General features: G+C 53.2%; 10 protein-coding genes across 10 annotated transcripts in view; 4 read left to right on the forward strand and 6 right to left on the reverse strand.

Moving 5' to 3' along the window:
• The window catches only part of H257_07532 (CMGC/DYRK protein kinase), a gene marked incomplete at both ends in the record, with an annotated part of 6,469 nt that extends 4,497 nt beyond the window's left edge, over nucleotides 1–1,972 (reverse strand). Inside the window, 3 exons of the mRNA XM_009833095.1 lie at nucleotides 30–302; nucleotides 750–989; nucleotides 1,112–1,972. Coding sequence (XP_009831397.1) covers nucleotides 30–302; nucleotides 750–989; nucleotides 1,112–1,972 — 1,374 coding nt within the window. The remainder of the gene's footprint in view (nucleotides 1–29; nucleotides 303–749; nucleotides 990–1,111) is intronic.
• Nucleotides 1,973–2,007: 35 nt separating this feature from the next.
• On the reverse strand, nucleotides 2,008–2,896 carry H257_07533 (hypothetical protein). The gene is made up of 4 exons (XM_009833096.1): nucleotides 2,699–2,896; nucleotides 2,486–2,647; nucleotides 2,337–2,433; nucleotides 2,008–2,280 (listed from the first exon to the last, which is right to left on the reverse strand). The coding sequence occupies exons 1-4, from the start codon at nucleotides 2,871–2,873 to the stop codon at nucleotides 2,088–2,090; spliced, it is 627 nt and encodes a 208-aa protein (XP_009831398.1). The 5' UTR covers nucleotides 2,874–2,896; the 3' UTR covers nucleotides 2,008–2,087.
• A 784-nt stretch (nucleotides 2,897–3,680) lies between these two features.
• Nucleotides 3,681–7,211, forward strand: H257_07534 (NEK protein kinase). The gene is made up of 2 exons (XM_009833097.1): nucleotides 3,681–5,999; nucleotides 6,050–7,211. The coding sequence occupies exons 1-2, from the start codon at nucleotides 3,758–3,760 to the stop codon at nucleotides 6,487–6,489; spliced, it is 2,682 nt and encodes an 893-aa protein (XP_009831399.1). The 5' UTR covers nucleotides 3,681–3,757; the 3' UTR covers nucleotides 6,490–7,211.
• Nucleotides 6,507–7,314, reverse strand: H257_07535 (hypothetical protein). Its single transcript, XM_009833098.1, has 2 exons — nucleotides 7,158–7,314; nucleotides 6,507–7,095 (listed from the first exon to the last, which is right to left on the reverse strand). The coding sequence occupies exons 1-2, from the start codon at nucleotides 7,270–7,272 to the stop codon at nucleotides 6,620–6,622; spliced, it is 591 nt and encodes a 196-aa protein (XP_009831400.1). The 5' UTR covers nucleotides 7,273–7,314; the 3' UTR covers nucleotides 6,507–6,619.
• Nucleotides 7,315–7,452: 138 nt separating this feature from the next.
• On the reverse strand, nucleotides 7,453–8,113 carry H257_07536 (hypothetical protein). The gene has a single exon (XM_009833099.1). It carries the CDS (start codon nucleotides 7,993–7,995, stop codon nucleotides 7,660–7,662), a length of 336 nt encoding a protein of 111 aa, XP_009831401.1. The 5' UTR covers nucleotides 7,996–8,113; the 3' UTR covers nucleotides 7,453–7,659.
• Nucleotides 8,114–8,222: 109 nt separating this feature from the next.
• H257_07537 (hypothetical protein) lies at nucleotides 8,223–9,750 on the forward strand. Its single transcript, XM_009833100.1, has 5 exons — nucleotides 8,223–8,464; nucleotides 8,515–8,833; nucleotides 8,881–9,027; nucleotides 9,076–9,378; nucleotides 9,430–9,750. Exons 1-5 carry the CDS (start codon nucleotides 8,235–8,237, stop codon nucleotides 9,700–9,702), a joined length of 1,272 nt encoding a protein of 423 aa, XP_009831402.1. The 5' UTR covers nucleotides 8,223–8,234; the 3' UTR covers nucleotides 9,703–9,750.
• Nucleotides 9,751–9,871: 121 nt separating this feature from the next.
• On the reverse strand, nucleotides 9,872–13,106 carry H257_07538 (hypothetical protein). The gene is made up of 3 exons (XM_009833101.1): nucleotides 12,344–13,106; nucleotides 10,722–12,288; nucleotides 9,872–10,167 (listed from the first exon to the last, which is right to left on the reverse strand). Exons 1-3 carry the CDS (start codon nucleotides 13,090–13,092, stop codon nucleotides 10,009–10,011), a joined length of 2,475 nt encoding a protein of 824 aa, XP_009831403.1. The 5' UTR covers nucleotides 13,093–13,106; the 3' UTR covers nucleotides 9,872–10,008.
• A 158-nt stretch (nucleotides 13,107–13,264) lies between these two features.
• Nucleotides 13,265–14,698, forward strand: H257_07539 (hypothetical protein). Its single transcript, XM_009833102.1, has 2 exons — nucleotides 13,265–13,552; nucleotides 13,624–14,698. The coding sequence occupies exons 1-2, from the start codon at nucleotides 13,295–13,297 to the stop codon at nucleotides 14,611–14,613; spliced, it is 1,248 nt and encodes a 415-aa protein (XP_009831404.1). The 5' UTR covers nucleotides 13,265–13,294; the 3' UTR covers nucleotides 14,614–14,698.
• An 81-nt stretch (nucleotides 14,699–14,779) lies between these two features.
• On the reverse strand, nucleotides 14,780–17,685 carry H257_07540 (hypothetical protein). Its single transcript, XM_009833103.1, has 12 exons — nucleotides 17,552–17,685; nucleotides 17,319–17,502; nucleotides 17,189–17,263; nucleotides 17,067–17,113; nucleotides 16,930–17,000; nucleotides 16,745–16,881; nucleotides 16,030–16,697; nucleotides 15,795–15,871; nucleotides 15,679–15,748; nucleotides 15,350–15,610; nucleotides 15,190–15,301; nucleotides 14,780–15,129 (listed from the first exon to the last, which is right to left on the reverse strand). Exons 1-12 carry the CDS (start codon nucleotides 17,657–17,659, stop codon nucleotides 14,819–14,821), a joined length of 2,121 nt encoding a protein of 706 aa, XP_009831405.1. The 5' UTR covers nucleotides 17,660–17,685; the 3' UTR covers nucleotides 14,780–14,818.
• Nucleotides 17,686–18,008: 323 nt separating this feature from the next.
• Nucleotides 18,009–18,614, forward strand: H257_07541 (hypothetical protein). The gene has a single exon (XM_009833104.1). The coding sequence runs from the start codon at nucleotides 18,075–18,077 to the stop codon at nucleotides 18,504–18,506; it is 432 nt and encodes a 143-aa protein (XP_009831406.1). The 5' UTR covers nucleotides 18,009–18,074; the 3' UTR covers nucleotides 18,507–18,614.
• The last annotated feature ends 450 nt before the right edge of the window (nucleotides 18,615–19,064 follow it).

Raw genomic sequence — 19,064 nt, forward strand, 5'->3', positions numbered from 1 at the left:
ATATATATATATATATATATATGTCGTACCTCTGGGGCACGGTACGCGCGGGACTGGATGTAGTACGTGAGCTCGTCCGATACAAACGACGCCGACCCAAAGTCGATGAGTTTCACTTGGCATGTTTCGAAGTTTTGCATGAGAATGTTCTCGGGTTTCAAGTCGCAGTGGACCATGCCCAGCGCATGCAGAAACTGCAGAGCTTCCAAACACTCGACCGCGATCTTGCGCAGCCGCGGTAGGGTAAAGTACCTCTGCCGCCACTCCGGTCTTGATACTTCATACAAGTTGGCTTTGAGCAGCTACACAACACCGTCAAACTTTGTGACATTTAGAGAAATATCTTCAATATCACAAGAAATATCTTCAAAATCACGTAACCTGGACTATTTTCACTTGGCGGATAGTAATATTTTGTATATATACAGTATGTCGACGCCGTTAGAGTATCGTTCTATTCACTCGACGTCTCGCATGAAAATTTACTAATGTTGTGTAGATGTATATATTTATATATCTATGTAAGTATACAAATATAGTATATTTATTTATATAAATATACACAATATAATAGTAAATTCACATAGTATATTCTTTCACTTGGCATATCTACCGGTATATATATATATATATATATATATCAAAACTAGTGTACAACTACAAATCATACCAATATATTCTCTCTCCTTGTGGCTCATCCATACGATCACCATATATATAAAATTATATATATATATATATATATATACCTCTGTGACGAGAATCAAGTGTTCTTTAAAGTAAAACGAGTCCAGGAGCTTCAAAATATGGTGGTCGTCCAGGTCTCCAGCGGCGGCTTTGAGGTAGGTTAAGATGCGGATTTCATCGATTCCTTGGTCAAAGTACTCTTTGGAGTTGCGGATGATCTTGAGGCACACGGGCGACTGCGTCCGGGTGTCGGTGGCCTTGTAGGTCCTGCTGAACACGGCTTCTCCCACCAACGACTCGACCTATCATCATCGTGAATCATCCCAATGAAAATTATATTCAATAATATATATATATATATATATAGACTCTCCACGTTTGGCAAAATATTCACTGTTCGAATACCAATGAACGGTATACGTACGACATACGTGGCACCAACCAACGTGCCTGCCTCGGGGAGGAACTCGTGACTCGGCTCAAAGCCCGTGCGGTGCCGCTCGCGGACGATGCGGAGCCGCATGACGTCGTACTCGACGTCGCCGTCACCGTCGTCGTCACCGTGACGATGCATGTCTTCCATGTCAAACACTTTGTCGTCGGTGTCGTCGTCGAGCTCAGAAAACAGCGCTTCGTTGTACAAGTCGTCGTCCTTGGTTTCGTCGGGCTGCGAAAACGCAAACTCGTTTGGGCGGCGGGGCCACACCGCCGAGACGGGGTCGCCGTCCTGGGAAGATGCGCCGGGAGACAGGCTCAACATGCCCATGGAGTAGCTCGGGGACGTGGACAGCTCGTGTGCTGGAACGAGCATCGACGAGCCTCTTGGAATGACCATGTTCATGCTCTTGCCTCGCTGCAGAGATTCCACGGCCTGCAACTCGGCTTCGTACTCGGATCCAAATAGCTCTGACGTCATGTCCACCGACTCGGTCAAGTCTTCGTCGTCGCTGGACAGTTGAGCGTCCGAGTTTGATCGGTGGCTGCTGCTACTGATGGATCGACGATGCACAATGCTGGCATCTTGGGATGACGATACGGGTGGTGTGATGGGGTAGATGAGGAATTCATGTTCCTGCAGATCGTGCAGCAGCTGGGGATCCGACGAGAGCGCTTCTAGCGCACCGGGTAGCTGGGAGACTTTCTGCAGGACGCGTTCCAGCAGCGACGCCAACGAGTTCGGATCATTTGCTTCCTCCTCCTCGAGTTCAGCACTTGGCATGTCACTGGTCGAGTCGGGCGGGCGATCTGCTGGTTCATTCTCTTCCGCCGTCTTTACTATCCGCATGCGGTCGCCAAATGAACGAAAGTAACCGACAAAAATCGTCAAGGCAAGTATAATTTAATACAGGTTATCCACTTGCACGGGGTATAAAGTGTCACAGGTGCAACACGTTTCTCCATTACGCGACAGCAGGATACTTGCAAATGGGGCATTCCGCCTTGTCCTTGAGCCATGGGTCGATGCATCCGGGGTGGAACCTGTGGAAGCACGGCACCATGCGCGCCTTCGTCCCAACTACTAGCTCTTCCAGGCAGATCGAGCACTTCGAGTCCTCCACGACACCGCCCTTGCTTGCATTGAGCATGGATTCACTACCCACATACAGTATCGGTGAATATGGATGGTGCAGCGAGTTGACCGATGTTACCTCATGGTCACCACCGGCAACCTGTTGATCTCAAAGTCGGTGGCCCCATGTGACTTCTTCACGTTGTTCTCGTCAAGGAGGAGCAATCGCTCGTAGTCTTTCATGTTGCATGTGAGAAACGAACGAAATGCGATATGTCAGAACAGTACCGTTTGAATCGAAGTCGCGGTCGGTCAGGAGCAGGTTGATTTCGGACGGCGACAGCAACAGACGTTGGCGCTCCCCAGGCGTGCTGATACGATCCAACGACCCTTCACCACCTCTCCATTCTGCCGCTGCCTGGTACGATAAGCGGTATAGAAAGGGTATACCTACGCGTGGATGCACATTAGTTGCTCGAAGTAGGCGGAACTTTAACGTACACATAAGCGCCATGACGAGGGCACCAGTTGGAGACACATAAGCCAAGAATGCCTGGACAGCAAGAAATGCACACGCATGCATGCACACACAGAGAAGCAGCGTCCTGGACGGAAGCGGCTGTGCTGGCAGCGGTGGCGGCGCATTCACAGCTGGCATGCCACCTCCAAGTTGCATGTTTGTTGCGTGCTGAAATGCAAAGTTCGAAACATCGAGGAATTCCATGCCATCATCATAATTTCGAGTATTTTTCGAAGACGAGAATTTGCATAGAAACGTCAAATCATTTTATATTACTCCAAAGTATTGCATTGATTGGTCAAAATAAACACTTTTTATTCGAGGTAGCAGCCAATGGGATTTCAAGACGGAGATCAGATTCTCCCAAAGGGTTCCTTCCATCCAGATTAAAGAAGTGACGGAACGTGAGCTGGCTGGCATGCATCACTCCAAGTGCATGCATAGTATGCGCAACTGGCACACGGCGTCGAGATGAGCAACTGATTGAGCGTCCTCTTTCAAGTCTCTGCAAGTTGTTCTTTCACACGAACGGATTGGATGCCTACGTAAGTGTTCACGTTGATTCGTCGTCGCGGGATTGTTGAACTGACGACATGGCATAACTCCTTGTCAAGCAGCAATCTGCATACAATACTGTAACGTTAACTGATTGTTCACAAAAGGCTCGTTATACAAGCGTCCATACTAGTAGGCAAGCCGTGATTTGGATCGAGTTCTGCACGACCGCCATGACGAAGGGATGAGACACTGATGGGACGGATACATACATGCTGGCGTCATTGTTAAGTCGGGGGGAAATAAAATACTGGACGCGTGAGAATGGACAGGCCGCGCAATAGTGTATGAGCCAAAAGCGCCGAGGTTTTTGCGGTATGGAGGTTTTTTAATTATAGCCAATCAAACAACGACATTTCCCTCGCTGGCGACAAAGGCCATACAAAAGTACAGTATAAAATTCGTCCAGGGAAAGGCCGAGATACATTTATTTTAATTTTATCTGCCGACATTCCTCGCCGCCAGCCGACTGGCACTCAACCATCATGAACCCTTCCGACGTGCATGTGCTGGTCGTAGAAGACGACGAGTTCACACGCGTGGCAACGATCGACATCCTTCGAAGCATCGGGTACGTTATCACGGCCGTGGATAACGGGGGCGACGCCCTCACGAAGCTCACACAAGAACCGAACCGATACGACTTGGTTCTGTGCGACGTAATGCTGCCTGTCCTCACGGGCATTCAGTTGCTCGAGTGTGTGCAAAAGGAGGTGTCGTTGTCCCATATTCCGATCGTGATGGCGTCGTCCAACGAAGAGATGGACGTAGTCACGTCGTGCTTGTCGAAAGGCGCCAAGGACTACCTGATCAAACCGATCCAGTACAACACCGCCAAGACTCTGGTTCGACACGTGTGGCTGTCACGCAAGAGCAACAACGCGGACGGTGTCAGCACCAACACAAACAGCGCTTCCACACACATTTGGCGTGACTTGGAGGTGCTTCGAACCATCGGCAAGGGCACGCATGGGACGGTGGTGTTGGCGCGCCGGCGGGGGGACGGCGCCGTGGTTGCGGTGAAGCGCGTGCGCCTCGCTGCGACGAGCGAGAACGGGCGGAAGCAAGCGGACAACGAAGTGATCCTGCTCAAGTCGCTGTACCACGTCAACATTGTGCGGTTCTACGACAGCTTCATCGTCGACAACGACGAGCTCAACATCGTGATGGAGTTCAGCGACGGAGGTAACCTGCGGCAAGTGGTCAAGCTCCGCGCGCGCAAGGACGGCGCGTACTTTCCCGAGCCGCTCATCATGTCTTGGTTTGCGCAGCTCGTGCTCGCCGTGTCGTACATCCACGGCAAGAACGTGCTCCATCGCGACTTGAAGGCGCAGAATGTGTTTTTAACCAAAAAGTACGTGGTCAAGCTGGGCGACTTTGGCATTTCCAAGGCACTGAGCGGCGACGACCTGGCCATGACGTCTGTTGGCACGCCCGAGAGCATGTCCCCCGAGATCTGCCGCGGCGAGCGGTACGGCAAGAAGTCGGACATTTGGTCGCTTGGGTGTGTGCTGTACGAGATGACCATGCTCAAGCGGCCGTTCGAGGCGCAGAGCCTCCCCGAGATGTTCACAAAGATCTGCCACGGCGAGTACGAGCCCGTCCCCGCGCACGCCGCCTTCTCCAAGGAACTGCGGCTCCTCGTACAGCTCATGCTGCAGCAAGACCCGAGCAAGCGGCCGTCCATCGAAGACATTTGCCGGTTTCCGTTTGTCCAGGCACCGATACAAGTGTTTCTATCTGACCACGCCGCCGAGTTTGAGCTGGCATTGCAGACCGAGGCCAAGATGAACCAGGCACCAGCAGTGCCCGAGGATAACCACCACACAAAGCAGCATGTGACGCCAATTCCGCCGCCGCCGCCATCATCGTCCGCTTACGACATGGAAGCGTCGCGTGCCCACTTGGAGGACAGCCTGCGGGACATGGCCATCTCATCGCAAGTGGTCGGGCTCGGCCTCCACAAACCCACTCCGTTCGACCTGCTCGCGCGATCCTTCGACTCGCATCCATCTCCTCCGACCGAAGCCGACACGTTGTCATTAAGCGACCGGCTGCGGTGCTTGGTGACTCCCCGCGAAGTCAAAACCTCGTTTTACTCGTCCATGGCCATGGTAGTCACGGGGCAGGACCTTGTGGACGCGTTCCGGACCAACTATGCCATGCAACACCACCCCCACGACCGCCTCCACGACGAAGAAACATTGCTGGACAACGCTTACCACGCCATCCATGACCTTCTCCAGTCGCGGGCACTGCATTTGGTCTATGGCAACAGTCCCCTCGGCAGCGTAGACAATCTGTTTCGCTTCCAAATCGACTCGAAAGATCACGCGCCCCTCAACACGCGGTACCTGACGCCACCAAACAGCAAGCAAACTGGTGTAGGGACCAGTAGTAAGGACCAGCCGCTCGAGCTTTGCCTACAAGTTCGTGCGATGGCGGCTACGTTGCACAGCAACACCAAGCTGTTCCCAGCGGGTATCCATTTGCACTGGAGCCTCACGAAACCCGCCGTGGACGCCAGCTGCCGCCAGTACCGCGAGTTCCTCCAAGCTGTCAGCGCCTTCCACAACGTGGGCATCTCCAAGTTGACGTCGAAAGATCGACAAGTGTTCTTTATCAACGTGTACAATACCATGGTCATCCACGGGCTCATCGAGGTCGGGCTGCCGCAAACATCGGACCAGTACAAGGCGTTCGAGCGCGACGTGGTGTACCGTCTCGGTACTACCTACTTCCCGTTACTACCTCGACTAACTAGTAAGACATTGTAGACGGGATGGACTTTAGCTTAAGCGATATCCGCCACGGCATTTTGCGCTGCAACCGCAAGCCGCCGTCGGCGTTCTGGGGCCGCCAGTTTGAAGCCCAAGACCCGCGACTAGCCTACTGCTTTCACACACGGGACCCGCGCAGCCTGCTGATGCTGCTGGAACAGACGCCGCCATTCACCAAGCCCGAGGATGCGCCGATCCTCCAGCCGCGGCAGACGGACACCGACTTGGAAAAGTATATGCGGGTGTTTTGCATGAAGCAAGTGGTGGTCGAGGTTGCGACCAAGACGCTGCGGCTGCCCAAGGTCCTCCGCGTGTACTTAGACGACTTTGGCGCGTCCGAGTCGGAACTCGTTGGGTGGCTCGCGCAGTACATGGACCAGTGTCCGCGCGACCTCTTGCAGTATCGGATACGGTATCTGTATGGGATTGCCGTGTAAAAGGTCGAATCGATTGATTGATGGAACAAGAATGCAAGAAACGGTTATCGGGATATGTCTAAGAAGGGATGGATGGGGGGTGGCACACACTGACGAGGCGAGCGGCGGCGGTAGCTGAGATATGTTGGACCTAGAGGATGGAGCAGAACCCGCCCTTCTTTTCGACCTTCTTCTTCGTGCCGTTCGATTTGGGCGCCGGTCGCTTGGCCGCGTCCTGTTTTCGGATTTCGCGCACGACTTCGAAGAAACATTCTTCGTTGCGGATGCGCTCCTTGGCACTGGTTTCCATGAACGGACAGCCCCATTCCGCGGCCAGGGCCTTCCCCGCCGCCAAGCTCACTTGCCGGTTGCGGTCCAAGTCGCACTTGTTGCCGACCAACACCAACGGCACGCGGTTGATGTCCTTGGCGCGAAGGATCTTGTCTTTGACGGTTTTGATTTCGTCAAACGTGGTTTGACTCGTGACGCTGTACACCAAGAGGAAACCCTTGCCTTCGCGCATCCACTCGTCCTGCATCGTCGTGTACTCTTCTTGACCGGCGGTGTCCAGAATATCCAACAACGCCTGTCGCTGGTCGATCTCGACTTGCTTGCGGTAGCTGTCCTCTAATGGCAATCACGTGAAGCTCGTATCATTTGGTCGTGCGTGCACATGTGTGGTGACATACCGATCGTCGGATCGTAGTCTTCCAGGAAGTTGTCTGTGACCAAGCGGATCACCAGCGCGGACTTGCCGACACCGCCGCTGCCCAGCACAACAAGCTTGTACTCCCGCGACTCCATCTCGTGTCGAGTGTTGTGTTGCGAAAATGAATGACGAGCCAGTTCAAGTTTCTTTTCTGGTCTTTGCAGAAGTCAGTCTCTCGCAATTGATATTAAATGTCCAAGGTTTCTGCATCCGATACAAACTGCAAGTGTATGTTCGTCGACTGTAGCACGATCCAATAAATAATAATATCTTGATGTTTGTAGTGTCGATTTGAATTCCACATATTATTATGAATGGATCATACAACTGGGGACGCCGTGAGCAACAAACCGATGGCGGAACCAGGTGTCCCGCTCGATGATGTGGATGCACGCACGCCTTCATGCGCAAGTGACGGTAGGTCGTGCGCATGGTGATGGATTGGTTTCCCTACTAGCGCCATGGACGCAGCAAAGGCTAAGCTACATACAAGCTGCAATGGACGCAGCGAAAAGGCTGAAGCTACGCATACATGCACATGCAACTACCGGTGGTGACGTTAAGCACGAAACACGAAGATGTTTGAGAGTTGAATTCCACGAGTCAGCCTTGGACAAGTAGGGTTTAGTTCTCTCGCCCCCACGCCAGCATACCTTCCATGCTTTTGACCAAAAAATCATAGGTCCCGTGACCTCGGTGTCCACGTGATGTTGCCATCCCGCGACGCTAGTACATTTTAAGACACAACTTCCGGAGAGCGACAATGACGACTGGTCGATGGGGATCGCTTTGGCACAGCGTGGCGGGCGCGCAACCATCACTTCGGTCGCGTCCCCCCACACACGCGCCGGTTCCTACTCACGTGCAAGCAGCTTGGTTTGTTTGGCTATGAAGGAGACCCGACACGACACGGTGGTTTATAATCTAATATCTGCGTTAAATCAATAAAACCAACTTTGCAAACTGTTAACACTGGATTTAGCACTTGCGTTTTATAGGTAGCAATAAAACGTTTCCGGATATTCTACCGGAATCTCCAGTTTGTGTGAGGTGCGTGATGTCGTCCAGCGAGGAAGAGGTGGCGCTGCCCACGAGCAAGCCCGCAGAGAAGAACAACGCCGGGCTGTTTAGTGATGATGACGAAGAGATCTCGGATGTGGAGACGAAGCCACCTGCCAAAGAGGACTCCAAGACCCCTACAGCTGACGATGCCGGATCTGACAACGGCGAGGAAATGACCGAATTGTTTGGGTCTGACTACGAGTCTGAAGAGGAATTCAAAGCTTCGTACGGTGTCTCCCACTTTCCATCACACTTGTTCATGATGGATGGTGTAGGGGAATCAAGGAGGACCCTGTCCGCGACGCCGACCGCGACAGCCCCATTCCCACGACTACTGCAACAAAGCCGTATGGCAGCAGCAGCGCGCGGGAAGTCGACGATGCCCACCACGATGAACTACGCATCCCGAAAGGCCCCAAGGCCCCGAAGAAGACGAATCTCTTCTTCACCCGTCCCCCGAACGTCCTTCGATTTGTTCCGGACGCGTTCACGACCGAAAGCATCAAGAAAGAGAAGGAAGAGACCGGCGACGAAGGCATTTACCGCAATTTCGTTCGCTGGCGGTACAAGTTGGACGCTGGCGGTCGCATCATGGTCCGTCCTCTTCCACGTTCATGCATCCTGTGAACTCTCTCCATTAGGTGGACCCGAAAACGGGACTGCCCATGCGCGAAACCAACGCGCGCATCGTCAAGTGGGAAGACGGGAGCTACACCATGTGCGTAGGCGACGAAGTGCTCACGCTGACCCAGCAAAAAGTCGCGAATTCGTTTGTGTTTGTTAACGAAGTACGTTCATATTCCATCATAAACACATCCAAGTAACTCTCCATGTAGCAATCGACCGATGAAACGGTACTCGAGTGTCATGGCCGCGTCAAGTCCAAGATGACGATCCGCCCCATCTCGACGGCATCGACATCCCACCAAAGCCTCAAAATGTCCATGCGAGCGCGGCACAACAAGGCCGTGGTGCGCATTCAAGAGTACGTGTCCGAGATCGACGGCACGCTCGACAAGGAGCAGCGCGCGGCGGTCAAGCAGGAGCAAATGAAGCTCGAAAACCGCAAGAAACAGCGCCAGGGGTACGAGTACGACCGCGACCGGTCCAGCCGACTCGACTCGACCTTTCTCGAAGAGGTAGTTCGATATCAGGACACGATTCGATGTCTGATGAAGTCCTATTTGCAGGGTTATGACGGCATGGACGACGACGACGACAACCTCTCGGCCATCAAGCAACAGTACAAGGCCAAGAGCAAGGCGACGTCGGGGGGCCGCCGCGCGCCGACCGCCGCGCCCGGTGGACTGGATGAATACCGGCAGCAAAAGCAGGCGCAGCGCCATCGCGCCGTTGAAGTGGACGACGACAGCGACGACGACGACGACAGCGAAGACGAGATGATCACGCACACGTCGTCGTCGTCGAAACGGCGCCGGACCGTCGACGAAGACTCGGACTAACCATGTATTATTAATATACTACACTACTGCTACCGTTATGAATGCATGTACCATGGTATTATTGTATGGTGACTGTTACTACACCTTTTTGCAGTTAAGTTGGACGAATGCCCGATATATTTGGCCGTGTGCCCGATATATTTGGTCGTGTGCCCGATATAATTACCCAATAGCGTCGATTCGTGATTCGATTTACGGTGAGATTGGATTGATGGATCATGTGGAACTATTTGTATAACGTTACCGACTCCACAATGCGCTCCGAGCTTTTTTCTTTGAGGTGTACTAGTAGTATATCTAGTAGTACTATGGTTTGTGCTTGAGAAACACGACGCTGTCCAGGGCGCCGCTAAGCGCGTACCGGAGGTTCGCCAGGTCGCGGTCCGTCCATTGGCTGTCCCACCCGTCGCCCCATTTGGCCTTGAGGCGCGCGCCCCGCAAGTGTCTGAACAGCCCCAGCGCCGCCTACATCCCATCGTCAATCCCTTCAAACGATATACTATTCATAGTGTCAAGTTGATTCGAAATCATTGAACCAAATCGGCAGACAATCGATTGACCAATCCAAAGCCAGAACACGAATCATGTAGCCAATCAAAGTAGTGTGTGACTTTTAAATAGTGTGCATGGCTTCGTAAAAAATGATACAAATTCAGTCTCCAAACCTCGCTCGATGGGTTCGGTGGAATCCACACAACACTCTAAATGTTGGTTCAAAGCACTATATATATACATATATATACATATATATATATATATTGTGGATTCGATACGAATTTCCATACCCCGTCGAATCTCACCGCCGAATCGAATCACGAATCGACGCTATTGGCTAATCCATTTTTGAGTGGATTGGCAGAAAAGACAAGTATATTCAACCAATCAGAACTCACGCGTGATTCAATATTGATTACACAAACCACGCGAATTTTGCAAGTTTAAAGCGCAATTCACAATATATATATATATAAATATATACGACAAACACCACACAGTAACCGATATATATATATATCTACCTGAGGCACAACCACTTGGAGTGTGTTGGGCGGGAGCGCGTCGTGGAGGACATTGAGATTGTCGTTCAACGCTTGAACCTGATTGGTCTGGCGCTGTTTCCACTGGTGCGGCGTCGCCACGTACACGGCGGGGTCTGTTCTGGTCGCATCGACTTCGACCCACAGCACATCTTGGGCGGCGCCGTGCGTCCGGATCTGATCGGCCGCGGCAGCCAACGAGGTCACCGTCGGCGCCACAAAGCACTTGGTTTCCGACGTGGTGGAGTGGATATGAAGATGGGTGCTGGCCAATTGGTCGGCCCACTCGCCGCTGGCAAACAAGTTCCACGGAGGATGTGTCGCATGAGCGTCATCGTTGGACGATTCTGCGACACTGTACACGCCCAGTCGACGCGCCGCACACTTGTCCAGTAACGACATGTACGCGACAGATTCCGGCGGCGATGGCGGCAGCCCAAAGGTCGGTCCGTGGCGTACTTTGAGCTGAAACAAACGGAGAGCTGCGACAGCGTCTTGCACCGAATCGTGGCCCGCCATGTCGGCCGATTGAATCGACTGGTGGAGAAACGTCGCCGCGAGCATCTTCAACGACGGCTTGAACGGAAACCCGCGGGGATGCGGGTACAGAAGCGCCGTGTCGGCGAGATGCGGATGGACGAGGCGCAGTGCGCGCAGGTCCGAGTCGACCGAGTGGCCCACGAGCACCGTGTTGGCATGCAGAAACGACGTCAGCAGCGTCTGCTGTACGTCGCGCAGTGTCACATCCACCGCGTCCAGCGTCTCAGCCGTGATCCCGCTGAACGCTGTGTGGTAGTTGACGATTGTGTGACGAGGTTTCACCAGTTGGTCGTACACTACCGCCCCCGCTGCGTCGACTAGGGTCACGCGCGTGAGCTCGGACCCGAGCACAGTCTCGCACATTTCGCAGTCGATGGCGAGGACGACCGGTTCAGGTAACGACGGCAGCCCCGACGTTGTGACGTACACGTCAGTGGACTGGCCCTGGGTGGCTTTATCTAGCGCGGCTTGCTCGGCGGCCACGTCCATGGGGTACTGATGCGCCGCGCGGTCGGACTGGGACAAGGTGTAGTAATCGAGGGGGGTCGTCGCCGCTGATGGGTCGGAAGCAGAGGTGGTGCCGGCGGGAGGGGGGTGGGTAGAGGACGACCCGACCGCGGCCGCGCGAAGCAGTGTGAGCCGAAGCAAACGCTTCGGTTTCGCGGCGGCGGCGGCGTACGTGGCGTCGAGGTGGTCGCTGGTGCGGAACCTCCGGAGCGAGTCGTCATCGGCCTGCAGCACGTCGACGGACGTGACGTTCGAGTCGTCATTCGTGTGCTGTGCCACCACCCGCCACCGAAGATGGAGGAGGTCGCCGTCGATGCGCCAGTCGCCGGTCTGGTTGGTGGTCTTGCGAAAGAACACCCCCGACGGCTGAAACACGAGCTCGTCCGTCCATCCGCCTTTGAGCGGCGGCGCGGCGGCAGATGGCGGTGGGGTGTCGGACGTGTAGATGCCTAGCATGGTGAGCTCGACGTTGGACGTGAACAGAGTCTCGGGGGTTGCCATGCTACAACTCAATGAAAATGATATGCGAATAGGATGGGGATATCCAAAGGAATTACTCGAGGTTGATGGGAGGGGACGGGAACCGCGCGAGAAGGCAGGGCAGCGGTGTTTCTTTGAGCTTGGCATTGCGCTCCATGGCCGCAGTCGTGGATAGGGACAGCGGCATGGAGCTGCAGGATGTGAAGAACGACAACGGTGACGCTTTCGCGGTCACGGCCTTGGCCAGCACGTCGGGATGAAACCCTTTCGCGAGGACAAAGCACAGCTTCGCCGGACGATACTCGTCGTCCCAGTCTTCGAGGTAGCGCGACGAAGGGTGCAGGGACGGGTCGACAAAGTGCAGAAGGATCGATTGCAGGTCGTCCGCACTGATGCGAGGCACCCATGCGTACTTGAGCACGGAGTCGAACCAGTGGTTGAAATTGAGCAGCACGCGACTGGACCGGACTTGGAAAGGTTCGCGGAGCAAGATGGACAACTCCACTTTGCGCTCGGCGATCGTGTACGTGTCATGCACCTTCTTGTCTCCACCGTTTGTCGATGTTTTGGTGCTGTCCACACGGCGGCGCTTGGCATCGCCCCCTGACGAGGACACGTCGGACTGAGGAGGTGCTGGACGACTCGCCTTCTCGTCGTGAGGACTGGGGAGGACGACCGGTAGTTTAGATGAATGGGTGGGCAACGGCGGCATCTCATGAAGTGGCTTTGAAAGTATAGCGGCTGCTTTGATCTCCAGCTTCGTCAGTTCATCCTCGACGATCTCTCCTTCCTCTTCGTCGCTCAGCAGTGCTCCGTGGTGCCCCATGGTGTTGATCGCAGGTCAACCAGAAAACTGACCTATTTTGCTAATTCTTTTGCCGAATTTACCCAAATTCGAAGGTAATTTTGGGAATTTCACCAAATCTGATGCCGAGATGTCGCGTGTGCGCGTTGGCTATTTATATCGATCGACGTTGAAGTTGCAACATGGAGCTTTCGTGCCCTTATGGTGCAGAAAAGATTAAGCCATGGGGACGCCTGTCGTGTCCGCCTTCAACGTCACGTCCAGCTCTCGGGACCTGCCGACCGCCGCCCACACCCCTGGACGCCACGTGCAGGCTGATAACAAGGCCGATGGGGGCACATCCCGTCGCAAACAATTGCGAATGTTCACGGGCGGCTGCATCGTGTTGGTTGCAGTCGTTGTCGGATGTGCCGTGGGGTTGACTGGGGGGACTACCAGTTCCAATGGCGACGCAGCCTCGTCGTCGTCAGACCCCATCTCGGTTAGTATTTATTTTCCTTCACTGGTTCAAATTTGAACTGCGCATTCACGAATCGAATCGTTCAAACGTAGAGCCAGGGTATTGTAAGCAACGCAGCGACACCCGCGGCCCACCCGACGCCAGATCCACAACAGCCCGGCGCGCTTCCCCACAACGCCACGTCTAACACGACATCGACCCCCCCGTCTGCCCTCGGCTATGTCCTTCCGCCCGCCATTTCTTCTCCCGCTCCCACTCCAGCCCCGACCACTACTCGCCCAAGATTGCCCTACAGAGACACACACTTTGACTGGCTCAACATCAACGAATGGCAAGGGGACAACGACGTTTCGGCCGCGTTTGCCAAAGGTGGCTTCAAGCCCAGCGCCATCGAAGTGTCTACTTTTGGGCTGCCCTTCCAACAGTCGCCCGTCCTGCGCACCAAGCAAGGCTGGGCTGGGGAAAAGGTCATCTACCTCGAGTGGACAGTGTACGCCGGGTCAGACGCCAACATCTGGATGCTGCCCACAGCACTGACAAGCCAATTCGGCGACCCGCGGTGGCCCAACTGTGGCGAATACGACATCTTTGAAATGTTCAACGGGGACGCCGCCATCGGGCACACTGGCACGACGGACGCGTTCTGGGGCGGCGGACTCACCGCGTTCGGCCAATCCACCATGCACATGGCGTCCGGCGGCTGCTTCGCGCCGTACTACGTCCGCCAGCCCAACGTCGGGGCCCAGGCGGCGCAGTGGAAGGTCGAAATGAACGTGAAAATCGCCATGGCGGTCGTGTTCGGGGCGGACGCGGGCGGGCAGTACATCCAACAGATTCGGAACCCCAAGATTACCCGCGGAGGCGCCGACGACACGGTCGACGTGTCGGCGGACGGAGGCATCGCCGCCGACAAGATCTACAACAACGCCAACTTGTACTGGGGCGTGGCACCCGTCGGTGCGTGCGCGGCTGGTCACAACCCGGCGACGGGGTATCCGTTTTGGAACCCGTTTCGCCTTGTGCTGCAAGAGCAATACCAAGGCCGGTTCGACGTGCACACAGTTCAAGTGTTTACCAAGTAGAAACCCTTGCACCAATCAATGAATGCACAACCCTACGTATCACCACATTAACATGTTACGCTATCGGTGTGGAAAATTACTGCTGATTTTCACTTTTTTCTATTGTTCACCCAAGTGTGTCCAGGCAAATGTTGTTCGTATAACGTTAATAGTAAGACCTAATAGCTTTCAAAGATTTGCACTTGTATCATTTTACTGAAATAAGTTAATATATCTGGCTCGGCAGCGACGACCGGCGGCGGTTGCTGTTGGCGCGCACTAAACTGCGGATCTCCCCGCGCTCTAGCTGCTGGACGGCTTCCAAGTAGGCGGTGCTGTTCTGGCGTTCTAACGGACTCGTCGATGGGGGGGTGCTGGTCTTGGCGGGGGCGGGCGAGAAGATCACGTTTGGGGCCACGTACTTCTCGAGTCGTTCCAGCTGCGCGAGCACTTGGTCGATCTTCTTCGTCAGTCCTTCGTCGAACTTTGCGATGTTGGCGTCCATGAGGTTGGACACGCCCTCGACGATGTTGTCCACTGCGCATAAAGATAGAAGCATTCATATTAGACACAACCAAGTATTCATATCACACGTACCAGTGTCGTTGTCTTTCTCCAATTTCGCCGGCGGGGGCGATTGTTTCGGCAGAAAATCATGGTAGAACCCGATTGGTACGTTGAGTCCGAGGGTCGAGCGCAGCATGGGGCTCTTCGTGTTCATATTAGTTGGCTCCACGAAAGAGTTTATTATGTGTACCATCATGGGAGGCATGTTAGACGACACGGAATTCCGCATCCGGTGGTTGGAGTTCCGCCGCCGGATCGTGTCTTGGCTGAGCTTGACAAAGTTGTTCTTAAAGGCCGTCTTGAGCACTTGGCGCCGAATGTTGCGCTGGATTTCGGGGTATAAACCCGAATATATTAGCTCCTCGAGCTCAAACTTGGACAGTGCTTGCACGTGCAAATATGAAAACGCCCGCACGGCAATCTTGCGCTGGCGCAGTGTTAATATAATATCCTACGACCATGTTATTAATAGATGGATCTTGCCCTATATATATAGTATGACAATTATATATATAATACTTCGCCAAAAAATGTGCCCCCCGTATACATGACTTTGCCTTTGGTGGCCAATCCGCGCTGGACGAGGTACCTGTGCCCAAGGACATGAGTCATTAACATTGACGTATGAATGGTACATTTTCGTGTTGAATTCCCCTTCTCGAATGACATATTCGTTTGGGGGAAAGCATTCGTGCCGTAGAAGCAGCGCCACCTACGATCTTGTGTCAGTATATAATATATATACAATATATATAATACTGTCGTATTACTATAAATATTTAAAATATACAATATACGAGTATTCATTATATATAATATAAATAGCAATAATGCCGTTTCACTATACAATATATATATATATATTCATACCGCCGTAATGAACTGGTTGCGCTCGAAATCATTGCTGCAGTTGAAAAATTCAATCTTTGCGATCCACTGGTTGTTGTACAAGGCGACTTCACCCCGTAGGCCGGGGGACATGGTTAGGAGGAGGTTGTGATGCTGCCTCTCTCGCAGCAGCGTCCGGCTCGAGTGAAAGTACTCGCGTAGCCGTGCCGACAATTCGCTCGGGAGTTGGTTGTGGTGGCAGTACTCGTTCAGAGTGTCGATCGTTTGGTGAAACTCTGTCGTGGATGCGTCCATCGAGTTGAGGATCTGGCACACCGACCCCACGACGTACGCGTACGTGCCGCCGCCGATGAGCATGCACGTGATGGCGAGGCTGCGCTCACCGGGGGTGGTGGGCACGAGGTCGCCGTACCCGATGGTCGTGAGGGTCATGACGGACCAGTACAGCGCGCTCATGTACTGAATGCCCAGCGAGCTCTTGGAGATGGGGATGCTGCCCATGGTGTGTTCGGTCATCCAGTTGAACTTGAACCCGAGGGGGTCGACAAACTCTTCAATGTCCACAACCATGCGAAAGATGCACGCCATCCAGTGCGACGACATGAACACGAGCAGACAAAACTTGACGAGCGCAATCGTAGCGTAGTTGATGCTCATTTTCGACTCCCAAATGCGAAAGTTGTTGGCGCCTGCGACAAGGTACATGTGACAGAGTTCGACGTACGGGGCTACGCACCGCGCAGGACTTTGAGGATTTTCATGAGTCGCAACAGCCGAAGCACACGAGTAAACCGAAGCTGCTTGACGGTGTTGTTGTCCACGGCTAGACCGACCACGTCGAACGGAAGCATCGAGATCAAATCGAGGAGAAACCTACGGGGAAAATGAGCCTCTTGGAGAGATATGAGGTTGGCGACAGACCATCCCGTGAGGTACTTCCATGTGATTTTGCGCCGGTCGGATACCCATACGCTGTTGGCTTCGTCGTAGTACTACCATAACGGTAGTTTTATGGGCGACGTTGGACTGGTATCGTCGACTAGATGAAGTGTATTTACCATGACGAAGAAGTGTAGAATGGCATCGGCGAAGAAGCAAATGTCCACTACATTTAGCAACAACATCCCCATGTCAAGGCGACAACTACAGCGGGGATGGTTTAGGATGGTCTAGTTAGTACCTATGCGATTCAAAACAAATAAAAACGAGTCGACTGTCGCCACGGCAAAGGCGGTTTCGAACGGAGTGACCACCGCTGCACAGAAGATGGAGGTATCAAAACAACCGATGAGATGGCGACGACAAGGAACCTGTGAACACGATGAGCGCGATGGACAGAACATCCCAGTTCTTCATCATGGCGCTGTGAGGATGGATCGCGCGGAACCACGCATGGTGTCGGATGGACGCAGTAGTGCTGATGAAGGGGGATTTGGACGGCGACCGAGTGATGCGATTTAGGAACTGGGCGGACAAACTCATTGACGTTTGAAACTATTCAAACTGTTAGGCGCATATGTACAGTACAAGTAGTAGTAGTCACCTTGGGGATGGGACGCCTCGGCTTGACGGGTTGCACTCGCGTCATGGTCGCGCTGGGCGACATCGGACCCACCGTCGCAAACGTTGGCACCGGCTGGATAGCCGGCATGGCGCTGTGAGTAGTGTATGCGACGGTCCAAACCGTTACGGTGGTTTCACATTATTGTAACCGGCGGTGTCATATTGATTTTACAGTTGTTTTGAGTTACAGTTGTTTTGAGTACCAACTGAATGCCTATTGATGGATAATGCATATTGAAGCGATTTGATTGGCGGACCACTAGCGGATTTCAGGCACAATTTTGGTATTTTGGAAGAATTTATCAAACAATGCATAAATAATGCATGCCTATTGGTGGATAAGATTTGATTGACGAAGTGTGATTGGCTGGCAGGTGGACAATTGGGAAAAAAATGATCAAAATCTGCGATACAAGCTTCAAGGTGTGGGTGGTATGGACAGGTGAGGTGCAATCTGATTGGTTTGTTTCCACTTGACTTTTCTCGCCATTCTACGCTTTGCCATGTCGTCAAGCAGCAACAGCAGCCAAAGCTCTCTTCCGCGGTGTTGGTGGCGTCGATCGGGATCTCTGCCAGATGCAAAGGACCTGTGGGTGCGCCAAGGAACTGTAGCGACGGAACAGGTCAGGTGGTCTATTGACTCGTCGTTGCCCGAGAGAGCAAGATGGACGAATACCGACAGGATCTCCCACCACATCCATGCCGCGCGATCCTTGGAGCACTTGCGAAGATTGAGCATGATCTCTGGAGAAAGCTTGTCAGTTCCTGTTGCTACTACCGACGTAGGATCGTCGTTCCACGTGGGTGGTGGTCGCGATCATTTGATGCACTACGACTACTTGGACCGTAGCCAGCAAATGTTTTCTCACTTAGCGTTGCGAGGCACGGATTACCCTATGTCCCAAGCAAGTGGCCCTTCCGAAATTGAGTTTTAGCAGTTATTGCAAAGTTCATTTTATCATTTGAGTTGGTGTACTGTACCGCTTGACTTGTGCTGCGCGACTACCACTAGCAGCAGCACAACATGCCTCGTACCTGGCTTTTCCATTCATATCTCATGCATTCGTGCTCTCGTCATCACTTCGCACAAAGACTCGCCTTCTCCTTCATGTATTGAAACCTAGACCTTCATCAGCGTCATCCTCGTGAAAGCGTACCAACCTACTCATCTAGCCATTTCCACGACACGCTTCGTGTCCAACTTGTCAGCGAGCATGGTTGAGGCTAATTAACTTGGTACCGCCACAACCGGCCAAACGAATAAGCTCTCCTGTCCAGGCCATGACGCAATGTGTTCGACTGTTAAGCTGAACTCAGGGTATTACAATAATATCAACGCAGAATACGGAGAGCCAATAATATAATAGGAATGACCGATCAGCTTTTGCTTTTCGATCACTTTTGAAAAGCAAAGTTATACTAACGTTAGTATTCAACGGGATTTTAATAACGAACGAGATGCCTAGGAGAGAGTCAATAGGGGGAGTCAATTT

The sequence above is a fragment of the Aphanomyces astaci genome (assembly GCF_000520075.1).
Source record: "Aphanomyces astaci strain APO3 unplaced genomic scaffold supercont1.16, whole genome shotgun sequence".
Lineage (NCBI taxonomy): Eukaryota > Oomycota > Saprolegniomycetes > Saprolegniales > Verrucalvaceae > Aphanomyces > Aphanomyces astaci.